The following is a 21,186-nucleotide window of genomic DNA, read 5'->3' as shown; positions in this document are numbered from 1 at the left end:
GAGAGACAAGAAATTATCTGTCTATTGAAAAACCAACAAACAAAACTTGGCATTTCATCATGCTGTGCCTCTTGCTGTTCTTATCAGACAGCCAAGAAGAAAGATGCTGGAATCACCCTGTCTGTGTGATCTTGGGTGAGTTCCTTAACTTTTTGGTGCCACCATTTCCTCATCTGTGAAATGGAGCTAATACCTACCTCATAGAAATATTATGAAAATTAAAGAAACTCATATATGTGAAATGCCTAGAATCATGCCTGACATATATAAGTGTACCAAACATCATCAACATCATCGTCATCATCAGGATCACCAAAGAATCAGTGAACTTGCCTTTTGCACAGCAAAGGTCTCCACTGGCCCAGATAGAAAAAGAAAGTTCTAGCACCTCCTACAGGCCCAAATTGCCAGTGACTACTTGTACTATACTCATAAATGATTTTTCTCACAGAAAATTCCCTCAGCCTTGAACAGCAAGGCAATTGAGGACCCCTGGAACAAAAGTGGGAATGGAAGAAGACTTGGGCCTGGGTTCTCAGCCTCCCCTAACTTTTCTGTTCTACCTTCCGGCAAGAAAAATGAATCTAAACTTCCCAGGATTTGGGGACTTCCATTTTCTGCTCTCAAACTGCTCTTCCAAAACAAACTCTGGAAATTCTATTCTTCAATAAATCTCTGTTCTAGTCAGACTGGCCTAATGGTTGCCCCTCTGTATCACTGCATCCTGTGCAGAGTGGGTGCTCAATAAATGCCCAGAATGATCATCATTGATCATTGGGCCCAGAATGATCATCTTCATTTTCTGTTTTTCCCCCCTTTAAGTGTTATTCTAAAAGGCCTTCCTCCAGGCTCGAATTTTCCAGAAGGAGATCACAAGATCCAGTACACAGTCTATGACCGAGCAGAGAACAAGGGCACTTGCAAATTTCGAGTTAAAGTAAGAGGTAAGAGTATTGCTTATTGGCTTTCCCCCTCCATAAGAGCGAAGGGAAGCAGGCCCTCAAGCAAGAACACTCTGTGAATGCCCACTACCATATGGATACTTCCCAGCTTGGATTCACCTTAGATGAGGCTGGGGAAGTATATCATCTTAATGCCTGAATTTCACAATACAAATTTGGATGAGGTTCAGTGCTGGCATATTACTTAAAGAGCCCGAGAGAACAGTAAGCTGGTCTAGCATAAGCCCACGTGTGTCCTAGAAAAATATTATTTGAAAACTTTTCCATTCCTGGGCTTGGGTGACCAGCTAAAACCTGCAGGTCTTTCCACAAAGGGGGTTAGGAGCCCCCAAGCTTGGGCCACCAGACCATGTTCTTGGTGTTCTAGAACCTTTGGTCTACCTGGAAAAAATGTGTTTTTAAGACTTATTTTATGCCTCGTGGTTTGGGCAGCTAATTTCTAACCATCTTTACACTTTAATTTTCTGAGTTTAACGTCCTCATATAAAAAACACAGGGGGGTTAAACCAGTTGATCTCAGTGGTTTCATAGGTATGATTAGCAACCATTCTAAGGCCCACCACTGGCCAGATAGCCATCTCTGCAACATCACTCATTTCACAAGCTAATGTAGAAGCCTGATTACAAAGTTGGAACATCTAAGCCCTCATTTTCCCTGGTTACTCAGTGGAAGGATAGCTCAGCACTGAGACCTGTCTGGGCTTGTGTCTCTACAGTCAGACGCTGTGGCAAACTCAACGCTCCAGAGAACGGTTACATGAAGTGCTCCAGTGACGGCGATAATTATGGAGCCACCTGTGAGTTCTCCTGCATTGGTGGCTATGAGCTACAAGGTAGCCCTGCCCGAGTATGTCAATCCAACCTGGCTTGGTCTGGCACAGAGCCCACCTGTGCAGGTATGTGTGCAGCCCTCTCTATAGTCAGCAGCAGAACCTGAGGACCCCTTGGTACTGAATTCTAATACGGGGAGGGTTTCATTCCATGCACTTTGAAAGGTTTAATGTCATCCCCCTTCATCTGATGGATGAAAACAGTCCCTGGATCCCTGCTGCAGCTCATCTCACCCACTCTCCTCTTTTGCCTCTGCCTATCTTCTTTCTCTTTCATGTCCTCTAAGGGAGAAGCTGGAGGTGGGAACCCAGGACCAGCCTTTGGCAACATTATGCATCAGCAAGGTCTGCTGTAGTTGCCTTTGTTCCTCCCTTCTCCAAATGAGATCTTTTGTGCAAAGCCAGTATACCACATGTCCAGGCAATATAATGCCCGTTTTGCAACACTGAATTAAAAGTCACTCAGATCTTGGACATTCAAAATTTTCCCTCCTATGTCAAATGAGGGAGATAACACTCTTTGAGTTGTAAAGATTACATGAAGTCATCCATTGAGCAGTGGAATAGAGCAGTGCCTGGCCCCAGATAAGCCCTCAGTGCACGTCAGCTGTTATTACTGAGGACTAACACTGGGGCTGGATAGCAATAATAGTGTAAAATTTTCTAGCCAGAAAATTCTGGACATATCTCTTATTTATATATTCCTTATTTATATATTGTCTTAATTCCTGGTCCTTTCTCATCTTTATGCTTTCCCTTTAATCCCAGCCATTCAGAATTAGATGAGACATGTGCACCATCAGCTGAATGTCTGAGGTACTTCAATTTCACACATGAAAGTAGAAAGAATATACCTCTTTCCTTCCCCATCTCACTTCCAGAGGTTGGGAGAATACCCCTACCCCCATGATATCCACATCCTAATTCCAAGAATCTGTGAATATATTACCTGACATGGAAAAGGAGACATTACGGATGTCATTAAGTTAAAGATTTTGAGATGGGGCAAGTATTCTGGATTATCCCGGTAAGCCCAATGTAATCACAAATGTTCTTATAAGATGGAGGCAGAATTGCCGTCAGAGCTAGAGAAAAAGATGATAGAAGGAGATGTCAGGGATTGAAAGGGACTATGCTTTGAAGATAGAGGAAGGGCCATGAGCCAAGGAATGCAAGTGGCCTCTAGATGCTGCAAAAGGCAAGGAGACAGAGTGTCCCCTAGAGCATCTGGGGGGAACTCAGCCCTGCCAATACCTTGATTCTGGTCCAGTGAAACCCATATCAAATTCCTGACAGCCAGGACTGTAGAAGAATATTTGTTTATGTTAAGCCACCAAGTTCATGGTGATTTGTGACAGCAGCAAGAGAAAATTAATACACTGGTCCACTCTTTTACTTCCAAAATAACTACTTACAACTGAATCTTTATCTCAGGTTCTACTTCTTACACATATGGTTCTGTGTTAACATGAGCTATGTTGAACTAGAACCAGTAGAGTGTTTCTGACCCATCTGGCTCTTTCTAATTATAGCCATGAATGTCAATGTGGGAGTTAGAACAGCAGCTGCACTTCTGGATCAGTTTTATGAGAAAAGGAGACTCCTCATTGTGTCTACACCCACAGCCCGAAACCTCCTCTACAGGCTGCAGCTGGGAATGCTACAGGTGAGTCCATGGGAAAGTGAACTAGGAAGGGCCCAGTCATACAATTAAAAGTAAAGGCCAGCTTCGGTGTCTAATCCTTTTACTATGAGCTTTATGAACTAATACTTTAAAGTTACCACTGTTGATTTCTGGTTCTGGGGCATAACCTGATTAACATTGACTCCCCAGTACTAACACAGTTGTTTTCCAACTAGTGAGGTTTGTTTGTTTTCACTAATAAGCCTCGTTGACATGCTCTCCAGGCCCAGTCCAGGAACAGTTGTTTTTCCTGAACCTGTACAGGATATACCTGGATTGGAGGTTGTTAGCCCAAAAGGCTGGCTCATGGGATAAGGAGAGTCCAGGATCTCTGTGGGGGGGTGGGGCAGAGATTCCTAAGCTCTCAGAGAGTGATGACCATCTTTAGAACACTGGTCCTCAAAGTGCTATGGACCAGAGCATCAGCATCACCTGGGAGCTTGTTAGAAATGCAGATTCTTAAGTTCTATTCCAGACCTAAGGCCAACAGAATCAGAAGCTACATTTTAGACCAGGTGATTCCTAAGCACTGTAAAGTTTGAAGAACACTTTTCTAGGAAATGCCCTTCTCATCTGTGTAAATTTTATAGCTACGAAATAAGGCAACCAGTGTCTTTTGGGAAAAAAAACCTAGAAACTGAAGGATCAAACCAGAACTTGCTTGAGTTTGTCCTGAAGCTGGTTAGCAATAAGAGTGGCCAAGCTGACTGAACGCTGAAGAGGCAGGATGTCCCCTGGGTTTTGAACTCGGTGCTGCACTTTGTTTAAGGAATACTTCATTTATTAGTGAATAGAACTGTGTTTAGAACAATCTTGGTTTAATTAAAGGCTACAATTTTACTTCTCATTTCAGCATTAATACCACGAGAATAATAAATCGTTCTTCATTCTCCTCCATGTACTTGAAGGATTCCATGAACTCTGGACAACCACACAAATTTTTTCAGACTCCTTTGATAGGAACCCAGTTCATTGTGTTTTTATCCCCAATCCTTGCCACCTTACCTCCATCCTTGTATCCCCTTGTCTCAGCTAGGGAACTTGCTCTTCAGATAACCCGACCTCACACCACTCCATCGTGTGGGAACTTGGCCTTGAAGGCTATATTCCTCAATCATACATTTCCTGACCTCCCCTTATTCCACAAGAAGAGGACTAAGCCAAACAACTTGCTTTTCCTCTGCATTGGCAAACTATGGCTTTTGTAGGTAAAATTTTAATGGAACACAACCATGCTCATTCATTTGTGCATTGTCTATAGTTGCTTTTATACCATGGTGGCACAATTGATTAGGACAGACCATTCAGCCTTGTGAAGCCCAACATATTTATTATCTGGCCCTTTACAGAGGAGGTGTGCTAATTCCTGCCCCAGTGTATCCCATTCCTTCAGGTACTAGCTAAATTACCAATCAACTAGTTGGATAAGATATTAGCATCAAGGTGTTTGTATGTGATCCCCTCAACTCAATATATTTATACTTGCATTTTTAACCAGAGTCTTCAAGAGAAAGTTTGATTGCCTTAGGTGTTTCAGTTAGAATAATAAAAAGTACCTTTTTACCTTTTCTAACTTTTTTTTTTACCAATTCTGTCACCCCATATAAGGCTGTTTCAGTGGAATTGTAGTAAAGAAATTAGTGTCCTCATAATTCAGAGTTTTAAATTTCTTTTCCTATTTAGGCAGATTTGTTACTTTTCAGTTCCTTATTGCCATTGCTGCTGATGGTGAGTCCTCCTAACATGTGGCTGAGTGGGCCGCTTTCCCAGACATCTTGCCAAGGGCCAGCTCAGAGGACTAGAACTTTTTATCCTTATTTCCCTACCCTGTTCTGGTGTGGGGGACATGGAGCAGGGGATGTGGAGGGTGGACACAAGGGAGGATAGGAGGATTCTGGAAATATTCTTTTATCCTTGCAAAGTCAAATTTAGAATCCTCTGGGGGTGATCTTGGATACTTTCTAGGAAATTTGGCTCATGCAAGGTCTCAATCCATCTGGAAATACAGACTGCCATTTTGCTTACGTTTTCAAAATCCCAATGCCAAGCCATTTGTGAAGAATTCCTCTAGGAGTGTATTAATGTTTTATAGCCACTGGTTTCACCCCACCCAATTTCTCAACTGTTATTCAGGACAGTGTGGAGTGGGCAAATAAACTTCTAAAAACAAACCAGTGCTGTTTCCATCAGTCTGTAGTTTGAGATGGAAGTCTTTTTCTTCAGCCATGGTCACACCTCCCCTATTTTTTTTTCCAGCAAGCACAGTGTAGCCTGGATCTTCGACACATCACTGTGGTAGAGCTGGTAGGCGTGTTCCCAACCCTCATCGGCAGGATAGGAGCAAAGATTATGCCTCCAGCACTAGCTCTGCAGCTCAGGTACGGGGACTTACTGCCCTTAAATTTTGTCCCCTATAAATTCACTTTTTTTTTTCTGATCGGGCTCCCTGATTTCTTTCTCTTCAGTTTTGATTCCAGGTAACTTTCACTGTTTAATTGCTTTTATTCTGGGAATATTATAACCATGTTAATTGGCATGTTGCTCCTTGTCCAAATATATCACATTGTGGGTACCAGTGTTCTATTCTTTCAAATGTTTTTGCTTTGTCTTTGTTCTTCACTTCCCCCCGCCCCACCCCACTGTGGAATGGGTAGCACAGAGGCTGCATAAAGACTTAAGTAATCCTTGGTCTCATTAGGCATCCAATTAGCCTTTCCAGACTTTGCCTCTTTTATCTCCGTGCTTTCAGAACACTTGTCAATACCCCCATTTTAACAATTATGTTTTATTTTGGTAACACTTATAAAACCGGAGCCATTAAAGAAGCAAAATTCAACAGCCAAAAGGTAATTTCAGAACAACTCAAATTTTTACTCACATCTCTTGACTATTGTGAAAAGGATAATTAGGGAAAAGCAACACTCCTGCAAATCTTCCTTTCTCACCCATCTTTTTCTCTCACACACTACAACGGACGATGCAGGTCTCTGTTCTACAGAGTCTCGCAGGGTCCCAGGCTGATGATGGCTCCACCGTCTTATAGCAGCAACATCCAGAAGACATGGCTTCCAGGTTTCTTCAAAAAGGGGAGAGAGAGTAAAATCAAACCATACCATCCTTATGTTTCACTTTGGAAGGATAAAATTTCTCTCTCCCCCAGTCCATTGGCCTGACCTTGTCACATGATTGCGGTCGAACTTCAAGAGAGGATGGGAAATGCAGTGTTTTTGTATTCCCAGGAAGAAGGAAATGAAATAAAACTTGATGAACCTTATCACAAATGTTCAAAGAGGGTCACAGAAATTCCTTGAGCAAATATGTGATAGAAATATATCCTCAGTAAGTGATGCTAGAGATTGACACCATAGGTTCTTTCGTTAATTTCTCTATTTTCCATCTGTTTTTTGGACTCATCCCATGTTTGATTTATATCTTTCTCCATCTAACAAGAGTCTGCTCTGTCCACACCAAGGTCAAAAACTCAGTCAGGGATGAAGAAAAAAAGGATACCTGAATTCCCTTCAGTTGGCTGAAGGAGGGAGAAAGCTGGGTATACTCATAAGCTTTAATTTATTTTTATTTTTTATGTCCTACTGCATTTATATCTAGCACCTCCCTAGAATGTAACACTTTTGAAGTCAGTTCCAAATCTTTTCAACATTCACTACTCAGTACCTAGCACAGTACTGGCACCATATTAGTGCTAAGTAAATGGAGTAAATGACTCTAAATTGAAACCATATTACTGTTTCCAGGAGTGATAGTAGCCTTTAAGAGTGTATTTACAATTACCAACACCTCGAGTTGAAGACTGCAAAACTCAAAAGAGAGGATTATGTTGACATTTGAAATTTTATAATGAAATTCTCAAAGTAGGTTTTATGAGGTTGTTGCTTATTTAAAACCACCTGCTCATACCCAATGTCAGTGATTTAAAAAAAAACCTGTTAGTGAATTTGCTAAACATTTTTCTTTGAATTGCAGGCAAATATAGAGGGAATCTTTATAATAATTTGAGACTGTAAACTGTTTAAATTTGAAGAACAGAAAAATCTGATTTAAGAAAAAAACTCGTATCATTCAGGTTGTAAATATTGAGGCTACAATAAACGTCTATAAACTGAGGATGATTTAAACAACAAATAATTTGAATTATGCAGTGATTATCAAACTTTAGCCTGAAACAGAATTCTCTGGGCTGCTGTTAAAATATAGATTGCTGGGCCCCATCTTCAGGGTTTCTGATTCAGTAGGTCTAGGATGGGGCCTGAGAATTTGCATTTCTAGCATGTTCCCAGATGGTGTTGATGCTGGTGGTCTGGGGACCTCACTGAGAACCACTGGTCTGGTGCTTTACCAAATGCTCTATAGTTTTGAAATATAAATTTTGCACAGCATCCTATAAAAAGAGCCTCAATAATTATTGTGTAGCCAGAAAATAGGCCAGGAAAATGTCATGCAGAGATGATCCCTCACATGCATTACCTAATGGAGCCTGTGTTGGGCCTTTTGTCCCCTTTATTAGAACTATCAGTGAGGAACAAGGGACTTGGCAGGTGAAAGTTTTATTTTTTCCCCTTTAAATTATGCACTAGAGTCTAGTGCAGAAGAAAAGAGCCGCGTTAAGCAAAGAGTTGAAAGCATGAAAAAGGGGAAGCAGAATGCCTGGACAATCTAAAAATTCTCTTGTCTGGATGGATTACTATTTCCAAATAGCACTGAAGCCAGGATAAATAGTTGAAGGGCAGCATCAGAAATGAAAGACTGGGTGCCTGGTTTTGCATGGTCAACACCTACCTGCTTTCTTGCTTTCATTTCTTGTAGATCTGAATATATAGGCTAATTCATGCTCCCTAGAATAATTTTCCAGCAATCTCAAGGATGATAGGGATCAAGAATGACATAATTTTATACTCATATTTCAAGGTATAATTGACATATAACATTAGTTTCAGGTATACAACATAATTATTCGTATCTATACATATTGTGAAATCACCATGATGTCTATTAACATCTGCCACTGTGCATAGTTACAGACGTTTTTTCTCCTAGAGCACTTTTAAGATTTAACAATTTTAAATATGAAATAATTTCATTAACTGTAATTTCCATGCTATACATTACATACCCATGACCTATTTATATTATAACTGGAAGTTTGTACCTTTTGATCCCTTCAGGCATTTTGCCCACCCTCAATCCCTGCCTCTGGAAACTACCTATTATCCATATCTATGAGCTCCGGTTTTTGTTTTGTTGTTTTTAGATTTCACGGATAAGATAATATGGTATTTGCCATTCTCTGTTTGACTTACTTCACTTAGCATAATGCCCTCAAGGTCCATCCATGGTGTCACAAATGGCAGTATATCTTTTTTTATTATAGCTGAAGAATGTTTCTGTGTGCGTTTAAAACATTTTCTTTACCCACACATCCATCAGCAAATGCTTTGTCTCCATATCTTAGCTATTATAAATAATACTGCAATGAACATTGGGGGTACATGTAACTTTTCAATTTAATGTTTTATTTTCTTCAGTTATACCCAGTGGTGCAATTGCTGGGTCATATTGTAGTTGTATTAATTTTTGAGGAACCGCCATACTGTTTTCTATAGTGGCTTCACCAATTACATTCCCACCTACAGTGCACAAGGTTTCCTGTTTTTCCATATCCTTGCCAACACTTATTTCTTGTCTTTGTGATAATAGCCATTTTAACAGATGGGAGGTGATATCTCACTGTGGCTTTGATTTACATTTCCCTGATGAGTAGTGAAGTTGAACGCCTTTGCATGTACCTGTTGGCCATTTGTATGTCTTCTTTGGAGTAATATCTATTTAGCTTCTCTGACCATTTTTAAATCAGAGTGGGTTATATATTTTTTTGCTATTGAGTAGTATGAGTTCTTTACATATGTTAAATATTAACCCTTATCAGATATATGATTTGCAAATATTTTCTCATTCTATAGGTTGCCTTTTAATTTTGTTGATGATTTCCTTTGCTGTACAGAAGTTTTTTAGTTTGATGTAATCTCACTTGTTTACTTTTGCTAACTTTGCTTTTTGTTATATCCAAAAAAAATCATTGACAAGACCAGTGTCAAAGAGATTACCCTCTATTTTCTTCTGAGTTTTATGGTTTCAGGTCTTGTGTTCATTTTTAATCCATTTTGAGTTTGTTTTTGTGTATAAGATAGAGGTCCAGTATCTTTATTTTGATCTCTTCATGTTGCCTCTCTCTTTGTTGAAGTTCTCACTGAGTTCATCTATTCTCCAAAGTTCATTAAGCATCCTTTTAGCCAGTGTCTAGAACTCTTTTTTTTTGGTAGATTGCTTGTTTCTATTTCACTTAGTTATTTTTTTCCTGGGTTTTTGTCCTGTTCTTTCATTTGGGACATGTTTATTTGTCTCATTTTAGCTGCCTTTCTATGTTTGTTTCTATATGTTAATCTGCTATGTTTCCTGGTCTTAAAAGAGTAGCCTTAGGTAGATGGTGTCCTGTAGGGCCCAGTGGTGCAGTCTCCTTGGTCATCTGAACCAGGTGCTCCAGGGGTTCCCCCTATGAGGGTTGTGTATGCTCTCCTGTTATAGTTGGGGTTGACTGCTACTGGCACATTGATGAGTAGGGTTGACCCTCAGGTTGACTGGCTGTGAGGGCCTGCTGTGACTACAGCAGATGAGCTATCGTGGAGAGCTGACCCCACTGAGCAGGAGTCAGTTTAGTGGGGCTCCTGTGCCAGCTGAGACTGCCTATCAGGTGTGTCAGTTGTGGCAGTGGTTGGATGGGACTCTAGTGTAGTTTGAAGCTTGTTACTAGGTGTGTTAGGTAGGTCTGGAGACTCTTGGGAGGGGCTCCAGTAAAAGCCATGGTTAGCCACTGCCTGTGCCAGTCTTGAGGTTGTTTGGTAGGAGCTATGAAGTGATCTGCAGTCAGTTGCCACTTGTGCTGGGTTTGTAGGCACTTAGGGGAAGCTAAGCTGTGAGCTGAGTCTGGCCGCTGCTTATGTACGGTTTGTGGACCTTTGAGAAAGTATGCAGTATAAATCAAGGGAAGCAACCACTTATGTGACATTTGTTGATTAGAGGGAAAGTTTGTAACGTAAGCCCAGGCAGGCTGATTGTATGTAAGAGCCACTGGAAGAAGCCTGGCTTGGTGGGGGAGTGAGTTGGGGTGAGGACTCAGGGAATCACTAGGGTAGAGAGAATGTTGTTAAGCCAGGTTAAAAGAGAGCACAGATTTGTTGCATGAGTGAGAAGAGAGCTTCACAAAGGAACAATGGTACCTGCCAGTGCTTCCGTCCTCTAAGAGTTTCCCTGATTTCTGCCCCTCTAGCCATTGCCCTAAAGTTAGTCTATTTATTTCTTCCCAGTATGATCCTGTAATTTTTCCAGTTTTTACCCCGCGTTGGAGTTTAGAGTGTGTGAGCATGTGCACTGGCCCTTTAAGAGCAACATTTCTTGAACTCACAGTTCTTTGTCTCTCTGGGATGCAATCCCCAATGGTTTTTAAAGCCAAGTGTTATGGGGATTTCTTCTCTGCACTGGTGTTCTGGATTGGCCGGGGTGTCTGGTGTGGGGCTGGGACCCCTTGCTCCTCATGGGGTACCTCCACAGCCAAAATATCCCTCCATTAATCACCACACTGTGAGTGTGGGACCTGCCTTGACCACATGTCTGCCCCTCCTATCTGTTTCAGTGTGGCTTCTTTATATCATTAGTTATAGGAATTCTGTTTATCTTGTCTTTAGGTGGCTCTCAGAGATGGTCGTTCTATAATTCAGTTGTAATCTTGATTCAACTCCCTATGCTATTGGATTGTTATCTTAATTTCTCTCATACTTTGTTATTAGTGTGTACAAATGCAATAGATTTTTATATATTGATTTTGTATCCTGTAACATTACTGAATTCACTTATTGGTTTTTGGTGGCATCATTTATATATACATGTGTGTGTGTGTGTGTGTGTGTGTGTGTGTGTGTATGTAATGCAAATAGTGACAGTTTTATTTTTCCTTTCCAGTTTTCATGCCTTTTATTTCCTTTTTAGGCCTAACAGCTCTGGCTATGATTTCCCATACTATGTTGTATAAAAATGGGGAGAATCAGCATCCTTGTCTTCTTGATCTTCAAGGAAAAGCCTTCATCTTGTCACTATTGAGTACCATATTAGTTGTGGCTTGTCATATATGGTCTTTATTATATTGAGGTACATTCCCTCTATACCTGCTTTGTGTAGAGTTTTTATCATAAATGGATGATAAATTTTGTGAAATGTTTTTTTCTGCATCTATTGAGTTGATTTTATGATTTTTATCCTTTATTTTGTTAATGCAGTATATCATGTGAACTGACTTTCAGGTGTTTAACTATTCTTACATCCCTGAAATAAATTCTATTTGCTAATATTTTGTTAAGTATTTTTGTACCTATTTTTCATCAGGGATATTGGCTTGTAATTTTCTAGTCTTGTGTAGTCCTTGTTTGATTTTCTTGATTCCAGAATAATGCTGGCCTTGTAAAATGAGTTTTTAAGTTTTCTCTCCTTTTCTGTTTTTGGAAGAGTTTGAAAGGGAGTGGTATTAATTCTTGGAATGTTTGGCAGAATTTACCAGTAAAGTCATCTGGTCTTGGACTTTTTTTGTTGGGAGTTTTTTTGATTACTGATTCAATCTCCTTACTAGTAATTAGCCTGCTCGGATTTTCTATTTCTTCGTGATTCAGTCTTGAAAGGTTGTATATTTCTAGGAATTTATCCATTTCTTCTAGGTTGTCTAATTTTTTTTGTATAATTGTTCATAATCTAAGATCCTTTGTATTTCTGTGTTAGCAGTTTTAACATCTCTTTTATTTCTGATTTTATTTGAGCCCTTTTTTTCTTTGTTACACTAGCTAAAGTTTTATCAGTTTTGTTTGTTTCCAAAGAACTATATCTTTTGGTTTTATTGATTTTTATTTTCTATTGTTATTTTAGTCTCTATTACATTTATTTCCACTTGGATCTATTATTTCCTTCCTTCTAGTAACTTTGGGCTTCATTTGTTATTCTTTTTCTAATTACTTTTGGTGTAAAGCTAGGTTATTTGAGATTTTTCTTGTTTCTCGAGGGAGGCATTTATTGCCATGAACTTTCCTTGTAGAACTGGTTTTGCTGCATCCCATACATTTTGGTATGTTGTATTTACATTTTGGTTTGTTTCAAGGTATTTTTAAATTTCTATTTTGATTTCTTTGGCCCATTGCTTGTTAAGTAACATGTTGTTTAATTTCCATATATTTGTGAATTTTCCAGTTTTTTTTTTGTAATTGATTTCTAGTTTCATACCATTGTGGCTGGAAAAGATGATAGGATTTCAATATTTTAAATTTATTAAGACTTGTTTTGTGTCCTAATGTCTATCCTGGGAAACGTTCTCAAAGTTCTTGAGAAAAATATATATTCTGTTGCATCTGGAAGGAGTGTTTTGTATATATGTAGTCTATCTGGTCTAATGTGTTAAGACCAATGTTTCCTTATTGATTTTCTGCCTAGATCATCTATCCAGTGATTAATACCTACTTGTAAATCCTCTACTATTGTACTGTTATCTATTTAGGTCTATTAATATTTGCTTTATATATTTAAATGCTACTATGTTATAAAACAAGTGCATAAATATAAATTTTATATTTTTTTTGGATTGATCCACTTATCATGTAATTCCCTCTTTTGTCTCTTAATACAGTCTTTGTTTTGAAGTCCATTTTGTCAGGTATAACTATAGCTACCCCAGCTTTCTTTTGGTTTCTATTTGTATGGAATATCTTTTTCCATCCATCACTTTTAGTCTGTGTGTCCTTACATCTGAAGCGCTCTTACATCTGTAGATAACTTATAGATGGGTATATGTTATTTTTTCTCCATTCAGCTACTCTCTTTTTTCTATTAAATATATTGAGGTGACATTGGTTAATAAAATTATAGATTTCAAGTGTGCAATTCAATACTGTTTCATGCATATATTGCGTTGTACGTTCACCAACCAAAGTTAAATTTCCTTCCATCACCATGTATTTGACCTTTTTTACCCTTATTTACCTCTTCCCCTCTTCTCTTTCCCTCTGGTGAACACTAAACTTGTCTTTGTCCGTGAGTCTCTGTTTTGTTTGTTGCTTTTGGTTTTATATCCCACATATGAGTGATATCGTATGGTTCTCAACTTTACTCTGTCTTTTGAATGGAGAATTTATCCTATTTACATTTAAAGTAATTATTGCTGGATATGTACTTATTGCCATTTTGTTTTCTGGTTGTTTTTTGTTGTTGTTCCTCTGTTCTTCACTTGCTCTCTTCCTTTGTGGTTTAATGACTTTCTTTAATGGTAAGCCTAGATTCTTATTATTTTTTGTGTATCTACTATAGGTTTTCTCATTGTGGTTACCATAAGGCTTACATTAAACCATTATATTTACAATGGTCTATTTTAACTTGGTAACAACTTAAGTTCGAATGCATTCTAAAGCTCTATACTTTTACTTTCTCCTCCATGTTTTGGAGTCACAATTTACTTTGAGTAATGTTTAACTAATTATTGTAGTTATAGTTATTTTTACTAATTTTATCTTTTGAACATCACACTAGCTTTATAAGTGACTAATGCACTACCTTTACTACATATTTATTTTTATAGTGAGATTTACACTTTCATATAGTTTCTTGTTGCTAGTTAGCTCCCTTTCTTTTCAGCTTTAATAAGTCTCTATAACATTTCTTGTAGGGCAGATTTAATGTTGATGAATTCCTTTAGATTTTATTTGAAAACTTCAATTTTGCATAACTTTGGTGGGTATTTTTGATTGGAAGGTTGTTATTGTTTTTAATTTCAGCACTTTGAATATATTATGCCACTGCCTTTGGCCTGCAAAGTTTTTGCTGAAAAATCTTTTAGTCTTATGGGGGTTCTCTTGTACATAACAAGTTACTTTGCTCTTGATGCACTTACGCTTCTCTCCTTGTCTTTAAAGTTTCACATTTGAATTACAGTGTCTTGGTGTGGGTCTCTTTGGGTTCATCTTATTTGCAACATTCTCGGTTTCCTGATAGGATGTTTATTTCATTTTCTATGTTAGGGACGTTTTCAGCCTTTATTACTTAAAATAATTTTTCAGACCCTTTCATTTTCTCTTCTACTTCTGGGACTCTTGTAATGCAAATGTTAGTCTGCTTGATATTGTCACATAAGTTCTTTAAGCCAGGGGTTCCCCAACACCTGGGCCGTGGACTGGTACCAGTGTCTTGTTAGGAACCAGGCCACACAGAAGGAAGTGAGCGGCTGGTGAGCCAGCTAAGCTTCATCTGTATTTGCAGAGATCGGGAGACGGAGTGATACAGAGAAAGGACGGAGAACAGACACAAAGTCAGGCACACCAGAGAGAGAGAGAGAGAGAGTATGAGGAAGGGTGAAACCGATAGTGAAAGAGACAGAGATAGATGGAGAGGGAAGGAGTTAGAGACAGTGAGAACAGAGACAAGAGCAGACACATGCAGAGGAGACAAACACAGAGATAGAGACATGCACTAAGAGGGACAGTGAGAGACGGAAAGAGAGGGAAGGACAGTGAGCGTGAGGAATGTAGGGAGAAAGAGACAGACATGGGCACAGAAAGAAGACAGACACAAAAAGAACAAGAGACAGAGAAAGATACAGAGATAGGCATGCAGAGACAGAAAGAGACAGAGGAACAGAGAGACTAAGACAGGCAGAGAGACAGAGAAACAGAGAGGGAGATAGAAACAGGACAGAGAACACAGAGAATGTAGACAGGGAAAGAAACACACACACACACACAGAGTGAGAGCAGAGACAAAGTGAAAGAGAAGACCAAGACACAGACACACACAGAAAGAGTCTCAGCGTTAAAGATATGGAGAGAAATAGAGAATGACAGAGCCATTGGGACAGAGTGAAAGCAAGAGAGAGACAGTGATGGAGAAGGAGAGAGAGAGAATAACAAAGTGAGATGGAGACTGATGTAGAGAATGAGGGAAAGAGCAGGAAACACACACATACAGAGAGAGGGAGGGAGAAGAGGAGAATCAGGCAAGAGACAGAGATACATGGTGACTGAAAAAGATGAGAGACTAAGACAGACAAAGATACAGAGACATGAACAGAAAGACAGACTGCGACACTGAGAAAGACACTGAGAGTGAGATGGAGAGACTGGAAGACAGAGGAGGATATGGAGACAGAGAGGGGCAGGCATAGAGACAGAGATATACAGACACTGAGATTGAGACAGAGACTGAGGGGGGAGGAGAGAGAGAGAGAGAGAGAAAGAGAGAGAGAGAGATGGAGCTCACTAGCTTTAGCAAAACAGAGGGATAACACCAAAACAATGCCTACTAGCTTCTGTGGCTGTAGAGTATGTGTTAGGCCCCTGCCCCTCAATCTTATGCTTTAAAATGATCAAATGAGCCTCTTTCACATAAAATCTTGGTGCTTTTTGAGTGGTTGCTTCTCTGCTGTGCCTTGGGGCCAATGAGTCCTCCTGCAAGTCCTTTAAAAGCCATTTCTCAGTGTGCAACAGCCCTGCAGGTTTTGTGGGCTCTAGCCCCATTGTTTTTCAAAGCTAGATATTTAGAGGGCTCATCTCTCAGGTGTAGGTCTTAAAAGCTGCGATGCCTAATGTGGGGTACAAACCTTTCACTCCTCAGGGAACTCTTGGTTTTGAGTTCCTTCCAAATTGTAGGTCATCATACTAGGGGTGGGGCTTATGACAAGATTGTTTCTCAGCCTTTCCTACCTGCTGGATGTGGTTTTCTTCTTGCCTACCAATATACAGAGTCACTTTGCTAGTTTTTATTCTCCAGAGGAATTCGTTCCATGTGTAATTGTAGATTCGGTGTCTGTGGGATAAGGTGAGTTCAGGATTTTCCTATGTTGCTATCTTGAATTGAAACCTCCTGTAGCATTTTTTGAGTATGTAGAGTTCTCTAGAAGATTCTCCAGGAAGAATTTATTTCAATCTGATGACAGATATTTATGTAATTCTGACAAATGATTGGACACTCCTCATTTTTGGAGTGTCCAATCATCCATCCCTGAGATTTCTGTGGTCTCTTGGCCATGGTAGGATGCATTCTTGTGCTTGTTGCTAGACCGCTGCTTTAACCACTCATCTCTTCCCCTGGTGTTTTTCTAATTCTATGTCAATTAAGGCTCACATGATGACCATGCATAGGAGCAGATAGTGACACCGTGGGGGGTTCCATTCTAACCTCATAAGCACTATAACATCAAATGTTCCAATTCCTCATTGGTCACCCTTTCCTACAGGCTCCAGACACTACACAATTGCTTGGTCCTTTTCTCCCTCCAGATCTGCTTGCTTCTCTTCTGTTTCCTGGGACCACTCCCCTCGCCCAGGATTTCTCTGTCTCCACCTAACTTCATGGTCTACAGTTACAAGTTCAAAGACTCAGTGCACCTCCAGGAAGATTCTACCCCTGAGTTCCCCTCTTACCACCGCAGGAAACTTTTATTTCTAGCCATTAGAAGTGAATTAGCGATTTAGTTCTCCACTGGGATAAAATATAAATTATCCCCATCTTTCTTCACACTCCTTCTTAAAAGGCAGAAGAAAGTATAGGCAGTTTGGATTTTGAATGAATTTTTTTGTTGGATTCATTTGTGTGAGGAAAAAATATTTCATTCAAATCTATATGGCAGCATATATTCTGCCACACATACAATCTCAAGATATTGAAACTAAAAAACAGAATCCGGAGAAGAGTCTGAGTGGGTTCATTTTTTCACAGGGCTCAACTTACCCATTTTTTTTCATATAAAAATGTTTGTATCAATATAAAAGTCATGTATTTTTTTACACAGTCTAAATTCTTGTGAGGTAGAGTACCAAAAGCATCAGACTTTTGAAACCACTTCAAATTCTTTCTGGAATTATTTTAGGTACAAGTTATAATTAACTAAGTCAATACAAGTTCAGTCCCCTCTGTGCAACCTGAGCTGACTACTGAATGGATTAGAACTACAAAGTTTGGATGTATATTTTAATCAGCTTCATTTAGTCCAGGCTTATTCAGCCTTGGCACTATTGCCATTTGGTGCTGGATAATTCTTTGGTGGTGGAGGGCTGTCTTGTACATTGGAGGATGTTAAGCAGTATCCCTGGCCTCTATCCATTAGAGGCCAGAAAGTACTACCCTATTATGACAACCAAAAATGTGTTCAGATAAATCACCTGTCTCCTGTGGGGCAAAATCACCCTTGTTGATAATTGCTGACCTAGTTCTAATATGTACGTATTTGTGCAAACTTGGATTGACTCCAATTTAATGTAAAAAATGTTAGCATTGTTATACATGCTTTGTAGTAACTACTGGTACATAGCACCATTGCAGGTCTAATGTCTTCCTGACCATTATAATCTAAAGCAGTGCTACTGAACACTTCAAGTACATGCCAGTCATCTGGGGATCTTGCTAATAATGCAGATTCTTTCAGTAGGTTTGGGGTAGAGGATGGGAGTCTCCATTTCTAACAACATCCCATGTGATGCTACTGGTCCTGAGGACCAAACTTTGAGTAGCAAGGGTCTAAAGAGTGATTCAGTCATTTGTAGTATTAATCTTTTGTCTGCATACAGTGTCACTATAGAGCTCTGGTTGGTCTACCAGAACCCTTGTCAGATTTGATATATTCTTCACTTCGTCTGCCCTAGGTTGTTGCTGCGAATCCCACTCTATTCCTTCAGCATGGTACTAGTAGATAAGCATGGCATGGACAAGGAACGTTATGTCTCTCTGGTGACACCTGTGGCCCTCTTCAACCTGATCGATACTTTCCCCTTGAGAAAAGAGGAGATGGCCCTGCAAGCTGAAATGGGCCAGACCTGTAACACCTGATGTAATGGTTCCTCTCTCTGCGGTTCTTCTTCTCTTTCTATATAGTGCTATGCACACAGAAAGGCCTTAAAAATATCCTTGATGTACAGATTTTTATTTGTAATTTTTAAAGTCTATTTTATTATGACCTTTCTTTGCGCTTAAAAATTAGCATGATGCTTTTTGTTCTTTGAAGTGTTCCAAAAAATGATATGACTGTTTACTATTTCTAACTCTTTATTCCATGATGGCTGGTTAATTTTGTAGAGAAATTAGAAACTATAACCATATACATGCTTTCTATATGCTATTCGGTGTGACAAGTAACTTTCTTCAATCCTGTTTTTTTATATAAAACTTACTAATAAAATATTTTGGAGCAAATTCATTAAAACTCATTTCTTCAAGTACTGGCTGTACTTATTACTCATTGTGGTCAATGGTTTTAGAATTATGACTCTCAGCACCAGATGCAGTGACCTCTCTAGAAGAGGAAGTGGAAAAGTGAAAGATTCGCAGGCTACTTGTGCTGTAGCTGGATGGTCCTGTTGCTCTTCAGCAACACCCCAGATTTCTGAAGAAAGCCCTCCATGACTTGGAGAAGGCTGAAGGCAGGCAGAGAGCTGAAGGAATGCCTTTCCTCCTGTCTTCCCTAGGATTCCAGGAAGAGATCTACCTACAGACTTCTAGGACACCCCGCTTCCCACTCAAAGATCTCCCTAACAGCCCATGGGCAAATCCAAAGCCCCAAGTGTGCACATACCTCCCCCACACTCTAGTGCCACCTATATTTTTGTTTTCCATGCCAGCTTTGTTATGTGCACATTCCCAACCTTAGGGATATGTCAGCTCCCATAAGAGAAAACGAAAATTTTTGCTAGTGCCACATTCTGGAAGACAAAAGGCTCCTAACTACTAACCTGTCGAACTGTTAAAATCAAAGTAAACAAAAATCTACCTAAATAAGAAAGGTGTTCTGTACTTCAAATGTGGTAGTAGAGGCATTATATCAAACACTATGAAAAATGATACTATAGTATTAAGAAAATGCTAAACTCCAGCAACCAAACCCAAAGACATGGAATATTGCACTCTGACTGATAAAGAATTCAACATAGGTGTTATGAAGAAAGTCAGTGAGCTACAAGAAAACTCGAAAAGGCAATTCAGTGGACTTAGGAATAAAATTAATAAACGATAGGAGAACTTTACCAAAGGGAATGAAATTCTAAAAAATAAAAAAATCTGGAGCTGAAGAACTCAATAAAGGGGATGAAAATTACATTAGAAAGCACTAAAAATACAGCAGATCCAATGGAAGATTAAGCAAGATCAAAGATAGTTTATAAATGATTCAGGTAGGAGAGAACTAAGATTTTAAAAAAATAGAGAAGTGCTTTAAGCACTACCAAACTCAATCAGAAGAGCAAACATAAGATTAATGGAAATACTACAAGGAGAAGAGAGGGAGGAGGAGGCAATTCTTTTATTTAAAAGAATTATAGTTGAGAATTTCTCAAATCTGGGGAAGAAACTGGATCTACAAGTCCATGTAGCTTATAGAACACCTTATTATCTCTGTGTAAAAAGACTTTCTCTAAGACATAGTATAATAAAGTTGTCAAAAGTCAATGATAAAGAATTTTAATGGCAACCAGTGAAAAGACAGTGAATTATAAAGGAACCCCCATTAGGCTATCAACAAATTTCTCAGAAGAAACCCTACAAGCCAGGAGAGAGTGGAATGACATATTTAAAGTAGTAAATGATAAAACTGCCAGCCAAGAATGCTCTATCTGGCAGTTATCCTTCAGATATGGAGAAATAAAGATTTCTTCCAGACCAGCTGAGGGAGTTCACCACCATTACACCTGCCCTGCAAATATTTAAAGGAGCTCTCAAGCTGAAATGAAAAGTTGAAAGTACACAAACCTATGATTAAGGTGAAAAACAGAAAACTAACACTATTTTAGAATAGTAAATCAAATCAAACAATTATAGCATAAAAATTAAAGGAAAAGAGCATTAAAAATAACTATAGCTACTACGATTGGGTAAACAAATCATAGCATGAAGAGATAATTTGTGACATCAAAAATAGAAAAGGGGAGGAATAAAAGGATGGAAACTTTATAGGCAAGTGAAGATAAATTGCTATCAGTAGGAAAAAAAAACATTATATCTATGAAATGTATTACACAAACTTCATGGAAACCACAAGATAAATATCTAGGTCAGAGACACAAAATATAAAAAAGGGAGACTGAGCAAATGACCATGGAAAACCACCAATTTGTAAAAGTATACATAAATGGAAAAAAGAAACAATGGCGAAATTAAGAAGGCAAAAGGTAAAATGGCAGTAGTAAAATCTTACATACGAACAGTCACTCTAAATGTAAATTAATTAAACTCACCACTCAAAAGGCACAGAGTGGCTGAATGGATTTTAAAAAATCATGACCTAACTATATTCTACCTAAAGAAGACTCATTTTCAGCTCTAAATACACACATGGGCTCAAAGTGAAGTGATGGAGGATGATATTCCAAATAGCAGAAACCAAAAGAAGGCGAACTTAGCCATACTTGCATCAGACAAAATAGACTTCAAGCCAATAATGGTCACAAGAGACAAGGAAGGTCATATAATTATAAATGGGGTCAATACATCAAGAAGATATAACAATTATAAATACATTTGCTCCCAACACCTGAGCATCAAAATTTATTAAGCAAATACATATCTTAAGGAAAATTGACAACATTACAATAATACTAGAGGACTTCAATACCCTACGATTAGTAATAGATAT

The 21,186-nt window shown here is 38.9% G+C and overlaps 1 protein-coding gene across 3 annotated transcripts in view; it reads left to right on the top strand.

The window, feature by feature from the left end:
• The window catches only part of SRPX (sushi repeat containing protein X-linked), a 75,733-nt gene extending 56,956 nt beyond the window's left edge, over positions 1–18,777 (top strand). Inside the window, exons 5-9 of one of the 3 annotated variants that reach the window (XM_016153006.2) lie at positions 823–944; positions 1,679–1,858; positions 3,325–3,458; positions 5,733–5,854; positions 18,209–18,777. In XM_016153006.2, the coding sequence (XP_016008492.1) occupies positions 823–944; positions 1,679–1,858; positions 3,325–3,458; positions 5,733–5,854; positions 18,209–18,392 (742 nt within the window). In that variant the 3' untranslated portion in view covers positions 18,393–18,777. The remainder of the gene's footprint in view (positions 1–822; positions 945–1,678; positions 1,859–3,324; positions 3,459–5,732; positions 5,855–18,208) is intronic. The other 2 variants (XM_016152997.2, XM_016153014.2) reach the window with 2 other exon arrangements.
• The last annotated feature ends 2,409 nt before the right edge of the window (positions 18,778–21,186 follow it).

The sequence above is a fragment of the Rousettus aegyptiacus genome, unplaced genomic scaffold (assembly GCF_014176215.1).
Source record: "Rousettus aegyptiacus isolate mRouAeg1 unplaced genomic scaffold, mRouAeg1.p scaffold_m13_p_9, whole genome shotgun sequence".
Taxonomy (NCBI): Eukaryota; Metazoa; Chordata; class Mammalia; order Chiroptera; family Pteropodidae; genus Rousettus; species Rousettus aegyptiacus.
This window is presented reverse-complemented; position numbering and strand designations above follow the sequence as displayed.